This window comes from Salvelinus fontinalis, chromosome 15 (assembly GCF_029448725.1).
Source record: "Salvelinus fontinalis isolate EN_2023a chromosome 15, ASM2944872v1, whole genome shotgun sequence".
Lineage (NCBI taxonomy): Eukaryota > Metazoa > Chordata > Actinopteri > Salmoniformes > Salmonidae > Salvelinus > Salvelinus fontinalis.
The window spans coordinates 33,460,249-33,469,868 of NC_074679.1; the positions used below are offsets into that span (position 1 = coordinate 33,460,249).

The 9,620-nt window shown below is 44.1% G+C and overlaps 1 protein-coding gene across 7 annotated transcripts in view; it reads right to left on the reverse strand.

Moving 5' to 3' along the window:
- Positions 1-378: 378 nt before the first annotated feature.
- meis2a (Meis homeobox 2a) overlaps positions 379-9,620 on the reverse strand; it is a 94,578-nt gene continuing 85,336 nt past the window's right edge. For 5 of the 7 annotated variants that reach the window (XM_055863507.1, XM_055863506.1, XM_055863508.1 and 2 more), the window contains 4 exons: positions 9,050-9,108; positions 6,160-6,270; positions 5,517-5,615; positions 2,058-2,149 (listed from right to left, as the gene is read on the reverse strand). In XM_055863507.1, the coding sequence (XP_055719482.1) occupies positions 5,557-5,615; positions 6,160-6,270; positions 9,050-9,108 (229 nt within the window). In that variant the 3' untranslated portion in view covers positions 2,058-2,149; positions 5,517-5,556. Of the gene's footprint in view, positions 2,150-5,516; positions 5,616-6,159; positions 6,271-9,049; positions 9,109-9,620 lie in introns of all 7 variants that reach the window. The other 2 variants (XM_055863510.1, XM_055863511.1) reach the window with 2 other exon arrangements.

Sequence of the window (9,620 nt, forward strand, 5' to 3'; positions counted from 1 at the left end):
TTAACTTATTAATTTGTTTGGTTGCAACAGGTTGCATTGTGAAATTCATAAAATGACATTATGCTTCATTCGACTAAAGTGGCGCAACTCCCTTGGGTGTTTTGCAACTATAAGCCTTGACAGGTTAGGAAACCAAAGGGTGCGGAAATGCTCTGTCTTTGAATGCACAATTGAGCTTAGTAGGATTACCTTAATATTGCCTAGCTATTTAGCCAAACATTGTTAAACATTTTCTGTCAGCACCATGACAACTTTGCAATAATAATAATAATAATAATATACAACCTATAATAAAAAGTAAACCCACTACTACGTAATTACTATTAGCCTACTCTTAAAGTTATGTTTAACACACAGCACACAAAAATCTAACAAAAATCAAAAATGAAATATTTATTACAGCATTTGTGACTGAACACCTTTTAAACATTACGTCACAGTCCTCATACAAGTATTTAAGGTATTTTTGACAAAGCTTAAGGGAGACGGCATTTTATCATCTAGTGAGGAACACGTGCTGAAAAAGGAAGGAATTCATGGACATACAATATCAATGCCACAGCAGATCTGAAACTAGCAAAAACATTCTTTTTCAATTGAGGTAAACACATAGAATATCTAACATGAAACAATTAATAGACTGAACTCTGTACGAAGTTTGTTACAATATTCTCTTAGCTTTTTCCCAAAGCTTTGAGTTCATAATTTAAGTTCTTTTTTTTCTTCTTTTTTGAAGTTTTAGGTTTTTGGGTGCATCTACCATCAATTGCTTCTCCCAGTGCCAAAGAATTCACCATTGTGTCAGTATTGTCCATATGGCAAGTATGTTGATCCAGAGGCAAAGAAGCAGAGTAGGATGCTGCTTTTCCACTATTACGTTTCCTTCAATAGGCTCTGTCAATGAGAGTCCAGGATACAAAAAAATAAAATAATAGTCAAATAAAAATGTATAAAACCAACACAATCCAGTGCTTGGGCAATTCAAACTAAGAACTTTTTTTGTATATACCTACAGGGTAACATTCATTCATGAACCAAAAAAAGAGGGGCATTAAACATGTTCAAACTGAATCTTCTGGAGAGATCAGGTGTCATTTAGCAGCCTTTTCCCATCATGCCCTGTTCTTTATGGGGGACAGGGCCTATTCTGCCTGTCGCTGTGGTTGGGAGCAAGTGGGCGTCCGTTGTTGAGATGTTCCATCTTTTCTTTTTAATAGGGCTGCTGCGCCGCCGAGACAGTTTCTCCTCCAGGAAGGAGCACACACAGTGTGAGAGAAAGGGTTCACCTTTTATTCTAGAACTAGCTCAGGAAATTGAGTGATCAACAAAAAATGCAAACATTTTAACTTAGTTGCTATACTTTTTATACTACAGTAGTTATAACTCTTGGAGTCTTTTTGTCTTTTTCTTTTTTCTCTCAATCTTCCAGAGTGATTCCGTTTTGAAAAATGAGTTGAACGTGTCACTGGAGAGAGTGTGCACTGTGTGTGTGCGAATGCGTGTGTCTTAAGTGTGTGCGTGTGTCCGTGTTTGCGCACGTACGTGTCTGTCCTCAAAACATCTTCTGTTGATCTTTAACAAAAGCCCAAGACTTTACAAAGTGTTCTTGTCAGCTTGGTCCTCCATTTGGATGAAAGTAACAATATTGAAAAGTTTAAAAAAAGAAAAGAAGAAGAATCATCACAGCTCATCTGGAATTCTGTTTTTACTGTCTAATAATGGTCAAAAGGGTTTTGCTTTTATTCAGAAAAATTGTCTGAAGATATCTTTGTTTTAGGGTTGTTGATGTTTGTTTTCTTCTCTTAGAAGCTACTGTTGTTGTTGATGTTGTGGTAGTAAAGTTTGCTTATACTATTGGGCATGGATGTCCAAGCCTTGTCCTCCAGCGCTGGGGTCAATGGGGGTCAGCAGGGGGGGGGGCTCTCTGCAGACATGGTGATTCCTGGGTGAGAGGGGGGTCCTCCGTGCATCAGCATGGCGGGGTGATGAGGGTGGTGGGGGCCGGGCAGGTAGGGATGGAGGGGGTGTCCATGTCGAAGCTGGGAGGGGTGAGGGGTCATCTGATGAGTAGGGTTGTAACTTGGTGGGGCCATGCTCATGCCCATAGGGCCAGTCTGAGGTACGTACTCCCCTGGCATGCCTTGCAGACCTGAGAGAGAGTGAGAGGTTTAGAAACAAGCACTCACCATTTCTTAATACTAAATTCCATTAGCGTGACTTTGACATAAAACAATACATTCATTTATACTTTGTGTAAAGTGAGCTCATCTTGCGGTGTAGAAATAAAGTTTTAAAAAGCATACTAGCTACATTTAGGATTACACATATCCCAAAAGCTACTTCAGAGATTTGTGTTCAAGGAGCTAAACAAGCGATTGTATCACTCTATTTTAGGTGATGGAGAGTCCTTCACAATGTCAATAGAATCATGGTCAGTTCGCAGGTTGGAAAGTGATCTCCAACCATCCAGACACTGTCGTTTTGGATTACGTATGGAGAAGCTAGCAGCCGTATTGATGTTAGCAGCACTAATACTTTTACAGGCAGAACAGTCAATTCCCCCGCTGAATGTAGTGACAAATCGAATAAGAGGCATTTTCTCAGGGGGACGCGCTACTGGGAACATATTTGATTTAAAACCCCTTAAAGAAGTTATTAAATAATTTAGAGCTCAGTTAACTATCACAACATGCCAGTCTAAGAATAGCGTTCAAGGCTTTGCGTTTTCCCCTCCAATAAGAGGCACTTTTAAACAAAACAAAGTGCTGCTCTTGAAATAGAGGGAGTGTGGGTTTAGGAGTATAATGACAACAACTGCTAAAGCACAGAGACAGCAAGAGATGGAGGCACAGAGAGATAAAAGGAGGGAGAGAGAGAAATGTAGAGCGAAAGACAGAGGGAGGGAGGAGGAGGAGGAAAGAGGGAGGGAGGAAGGAATATGCTGATGCGATACCCCTTGGTATGGAGAGTAGGACCCTGTGTTGATGTGTGTGGAGACCCCAGCCTGTTGGCATTCCCTCACACTGTGCCTGGGTGGTGGAGACAGAACCTGCTCAGTGTTGCCTCTGTTTGGGTATTCAGGGGGGGGTTTGTTGTCAACAGACCAGAGGGGAAGTAGTGGTGGTGGAGGGGGGCCCTGGGGCCTGGGACTGGAGTATGGGAACAGGCCTGGTCCAGAGGCCTGGACGCTCGGGAGGGAACAGACAGGGAAGCGCAGGCCTGAGCCTGAGGTTGGGTACTTCTGGAGCTCGAGCCAGTGGGTCCTGGACCAACCCGGCCTGCTATGTAATGTGAACCCCTGGGGAATTAACCCTGCTGAGGAGAAGGGGTGGGGGAGGGGTAGCAGCAAGGTCACCAGGCATGCTCACTCTCCACATTCCTCCACCTTAATACACCGCAATTAAGAAATTACACAAGAGGGCCTGGTGAGGGGAGGGGGAGAAGGTGGGGAGGGAAGGGAGAGGAAAAAGGACAGCAGAGGCAGAGATTAATGACCAATCTCATTGGCTGAAAGCCGGGCAGCCATTTTCTAATACTCGCGATACACATCAGTTCATTGGAAATGCACATGTTTGTCAGAACGCTCTCTTAAAACCTCACTATCGGGGTCATAAAATAGGTAAATCAATCTGGGCATGCTGTGTTGGGCTGGGCTGGGCCGGGCTGGGGTGTGAGGCGAGGGGTATGTGAGGGGTGCTCTCACCTCTATATAACCTGGAGCGGCTCCTGTTAAAAGGCCCAACAGATGTTTTTGACACTGTAAGCTGGTAATCTCCAGTCTTGTAAGCTGCAGTCATTCTGTTAAGTAGATCTGTGGGCCCCCCTTTATTAACAGGAGTGGTACAACCATCTGAAGACAATAATGGTGACCAGTCTCTCTCCCTCTCTCCCTCTTTCTCCCTCTTTCTCTCTCTCTACCTGTTCTGTTCTGTCCTGTTCTGGCAGAGCAGGCCTGCTCAATGGCTTGCGATAATTAAGTACCAAATATACCATATTGTGTGGCAGCTTAATCATATCAAGAGAGGATAATATTCCTCTGTATTAAGCTATTAATGTTATTGGTCATGAAGCATAAAATATGTTATGTAATTAAATAGTCCAAAAATTATATAGCCTATATTAAGAATTAGCCAAGCTGAGCAAATGTTGTCTCTATCTGCCTGTTTTAGGGAACATTGCTTCCTGAAGGGTTTTTATCCTGATGCCATTAACAAAGACAGGAGAAGAGGAGATGAGAGAGGGAGGAAAAAAAGAGGGGTGAAATGGGCTCTGTCGATAGAATTGGCTATGGTGACCCTATGGAAAATCCAGGCCCAATTTACATATAAAGGGTTCTTTTAATCAAGGTAAGTGTTATTATATTGTGCCTCATTGGGCAAAGGAGTTTGGGTGTTCAATAAAATCTCTTCTGCACTGCTGCCTTTGGGATGTGATATGTCTTGATTTCTCAAATGTCAGCGATGTGGTGCTAGCGGGAGGCAGAATGGCCAGGCTTAATCAGACGGCAGCCATTTAGAGTGTGTGTGTGTGTGTGTGTGTGTGTGTGTGTGTGTGTGTGTGTGTGTGTGTGTGTGTGTGTGTGTGTGTGTGTGTGTGTGTGTGTGTGTGTGTGTGTGTGTGTGTGTGTGTGTGTGTGTGTGTGTGTGTGTGTGTGTGTGTGTGAGCGAGTGAGAGATTCCTTCCTTTATAACACAGCCATTCTTTAATGTCTCTGGTCCTTTAAATGGATCTGTGTGTGTCTCATGTCGGGGCTAGTCAATGCCCCCTCGAGTAGAAAACATCCAAACACACGCCCTCCCCCCATCACCCCCCTACTCGCCACCCCCACCCCACATTGAAGGATAGGCCATGTCACCCACGGCCCGTATATCTCACCCGGGGACCGTAATGTACTGCTGCGCTCCGTCTTTGCATATAAGATAATTTGGGCATCAATCGTTCCCCAGACAGATTTATGTCACTCGGAGGACAGTTTCACGTCTCCTTCTTTATTGCTTCACTGGAGCCTGCTTAATTTCTCCCCGCCAGACCCTGCCTCTGGAGATGTTATTTTTTCCTTAAATGTCCAACATTTGCATTGGCTGTCGGAGATGGGGAGAGCGATGGCCCTGTTGTGATAAATAAATGTGTGGCATCGGTACATGCCATGCTAGGCCAGGGTTGTTGTTGGGGGTGAATGTTTTCCTGTTGTCTTGGCTGGCGCCACAAGTCCCCCCCTCTCTCCCAAGGACCGACAGGAGAAAGCCTCACGACATGGCGACTATTCCCAGTCCTTCCATTCATCCTTCAGTAGCTAGCTAACCCCCCTTGCTTACCCCCCTTTCTCCCCTTAAAGCACCATGCTACACCAATCACACTCACTGGTTGTCGTGGGGGTTGCTGTGGGGGAGGTTGTTGTAAAATTAGGGTGCGGATGGGAGAGGGATTGTGGTGGAGTAAGGGGGATTGTGGGTACAAACCACAAGCCCAGAGGTTTGAAAATACATCCAAGGAAAAAAGAGCCCAGTTGTACTTACTTCCCCCTTTTTCTTTGCGTTTTACTTTACAAGATGGAGGTTACATGTAGTGCCATTGCCCATCCATGCCCATATTCATCCCCATTCCACTCATAGGCCCTAGAAGAGGGGAAACACGCCAGAGAAAAGATCAGCAGAAGGTCAAAGGTCGAATCACAGATGGGTCAGAGCAGACAGACACCCCGGTAGAAGTAATGATTGGTTAAGTCTGGAGAGAAAACAGCGGAGAGAATGGAGGAAGAGAAGGTTCCGTAGTAAAGAGTCTAAAACCGTTAGATAGTTTAAGTCCCCACAAATCTCTGCATTTGTTACAAAGTCAGATGGGTGAAAAGAGAGACAAGCAAGGCAGGCAGCAGGCAAAGGGTGATACCCAGGGGAGTTGGAGGGTGGAGTGGAATGACTTTACTAGGGTGCAGTGATATCATCAGTAGTGTTGTGACATTGGTTAGTTTTGGGTTGATGAGTCTGTCATGTACAGTACAATAGTCAGTGCTGGGGTGATATTTTCATGGCTAGAGTTGTTGGTGGGTGTCCCTGTCAGTCTACAGTAGTCACAAAGTAAAATGGGTTGCATTGGTGCCTGTACACATACACAGTCCAGTGACTGGTATACAGTTTGCAGGATAGGAGGAGGAGGGCTTACCAGCTGGCCGGATCCCCATGTGCTGTTGGCCATCCAGCACGAAGCTGCCCATGGGCTGGCCCTCCGGACTGTACGCTGCTCCTTGACTCACTGAAGGATCAAGAAGAAAACCTGATTGTAGTCAAAACGTGGACACAAAGGAAGGGAAAGAAAGAGAAGACACACCACACAATCAGCTTATTGTCCCAGCTCTGGCCCAAACATACTGCAACACATTGTGTCCCCGATGACTGATGCATGACATGCAAACACATACAGTGTGAGTACACACACACACCAGAGACACACACACACACACACTTTAGCAGTAGAGAACAGAAGAGATGAAGCATTGTTCTCTAACAGAGAAAAGAAAGCATGCAGTTTGACGAGATCAGAGTGTTCTGTCAAGACCATCACCAGCCATTCCCCAAGCAACAGGGATGTTATGGACAGGGACACAATATGGGACATCACTGGACAGGGACACAATATGGGACATCACTGGACAGGGACACAATATGGGACATCACTGGACAGGGACACAATATGGGACATCATTGGACAGGAACACAATATGGGACATCACTGGACAGGGACACAATATGGGACACAATATGGGACACAATATAGAACATCACTGGACAGGGACACAATATGGGACATCATTGGACAGGAACACAATATGGGACATCACTGGACAGGGACACAATATGGGACATCATTGGACAGGAACACAATATGGGACATCACTGGACAGGGACACAATATGGGACACAATATGGGACACAATATGGGACATCATTGGACAGGAACACAATATGGGACATCACTGGACAGGGACACAATATGGGACATCATTGGACAGGAACACAATATGGGACATCACTGGACAGGGACACAATATGGGACATCACTGGACAGGGACACAATATGGGACATCATTGGACAGGGACACAATATGGAACAATACTGGACAGGGACACAATATGGGACATCACTGGACAGGGACACAATATGGAACAATACTGGACAGGGACACAATATGGGACATCATTGGACAGGAACACAATATGGGACATCACTGGACAGGGACACAATATAGAACATCACTGGACAGGGACACAATATGGGACATCACTGGACAGGGACACAATATGGGACATCACTGGACAGGAACACAATATGGGACATCATTGGACAGGGACACAATATGGGACACAATTTGCACAAATATCCCTATTTATCCCCCTGCAACTGTCATTATTTATCCCTGCAAATTTAAATGACTTAAAATATCCAAATTACAGAAGGTGAAAGGACTGATTATGATGATTATTTACAAATGAGATTCATATCATAATATTATTATGACATAATACTGTCCACAGTAGTAATCAAATTAGGTCATAGTGTCATATCATTAGCCCTATTCAGTAAGACTATTGTGGAGTCTGTAGCAAACAGCATATTCCTGGACTAAACAGCCTAATCTGGAGTAATCTGTCAAATTGAAGATTAGGGGAAGCTTTTAGTCATGCTGTCTTCAGAGAGATTACTGATTGCCACACTCTAAACACACGCTCTCTGTCTCTCTCTTCTCTCCTCTCTCTCAAATATTCCCAACAAACCACAATAATTGTACTGAGATTTGGAAAGGCGCGTCTCATTTCAATAATTGGTTAACTTAATTTGCACAATCTCCTCCCCAATTTGTGGGGCTCTCTCTAGATTTGGAGCGAGCTAATCAACAAAAAGCTTTTCTCCCTCAAAGACAAATTATGTGGCGTTTTTCCTTAGTAATGTTACAGTCGATATGGCGTAGGGTGGCTACATAAATTCCTGTCTGGATTATTTGCTCGATTCTAGAGTGGCATGTTTATGACTTAATCTTTCACTGCTTTTTGTCGTCTGACCATTGTAGATATGGAAAATCAATGCCTGATCAATTTGCAATATGAACCCTTCCTTAATCCTTTTCAGAGGAATGGAAATAGATTTTGCGTTGTAGATATGTGGTAGTGGAGTATGGGCCTGAGGGCACACACTTAGTGTGTTGTGAAAACTGTAATGCACGCATTGTAATGTTTTCAAAATTGTATAAACTGCCTTAATTTTGCCGGACCCCAGGAAGAGTAGCTGCGCCTTGGCAGCTAATGGGGGATCCATAATCTCTCCCGACGTAGGGCGTCCAGACAGAAATCAGAGATCAATGGATCATATTAAACTCATTTTCATCTGTTAGGTAGTTTTTCATGACCAGAATGAATTAATCCCCACAATTACTAAATTGAAATGATGACGTTCAATACAATCACATATAGGACCCTTGATATTTCAAATCTGGGCTAAGTGAATACCGAGCAGCAACAGCCAGAGGACTGACACTTGGGAATTGAGTGAGTTAAAAAACACAAAGTAGATACCAAAATGCTCCAAGCATTCCTGGAGCTTCTCTTGTGCCCAATTAGCAATTCACAGAGAGAGAATGTGTTGCTAAAGCACCTCTCAGTGTTAGATTAGGATATCGCCAATTACTGGCAATCAACTAACAGATAGCGCCACCACCACACACTTCCCTATTAAGAAAATAAGAAGATAGGGTGTGGTGTGTGTGTGTCTGTGTGTGTGTGTGTGTGTGTGTGTGTGTGTGTGTGTGTGTGTGTGTGTGTGTGTGTGTGTGTGTGTGTGTGTGTGTGTGTGTGTGTGTGTGTGTGTGTGTGTGTGTGTGTGTGTGTGTGTGTGTGTGTGTGTGTGTGTGTGTGTGTGTGTGTGTGGTGGTAGTAGGGGGGCTGGGGATTCTCCCTTACAAATCCAGGCTAGTAGGCACGGTGTGTATGCCAGTACATTAACTGGAAGAGCTGGTGTTTCTGGAAAAAGTGGAAAAGATATGTAGAGTTGACTTTCTTACCTGCTCGATTTGACTGGTCAATCATGGGCTGTACTATTCTTCTCCTGGCATTAATGAACCTGGGAGAGAAGAGAGAAGAAAAGAGAAAAACCCTTTCAATCACACAGCGTTCACACGATACAAGTAGCAGTATTCATTTTTTTTTTTAACGCAACCAAACCAACACTGTTTTGTATGACTTAGTAACAACATTAGCCACTGGCTAATCACAACAGAGACACGGCAGTAACAAAAGGGCAATTGTGAGCAGACTTGGGAACCCGACAAGGTTTTCTTTTAATGTCCTTATGATCTATTCCCCTTGTTTAATAAAGCTTTTGATTACATTTGGTTGCTATGGAGACCGAGGAGCCATTCCACAGGCATTAAGTGTGTGTGCTGTGGTGAGGCGGCGGTGCAACTGAGGAGCTAGACCGCTCAGTATGTCACATCTCTGTCTCATACACACACACGCGCGCACACACTCACATAGACCCTTTAAACATGTTATTCCTAGCGTGTTATTGTTCATTAGAAATTCAAAATAATGTGCAAGTTCGCAAGGGGCAACATACAATCGGTTCCTTTCATT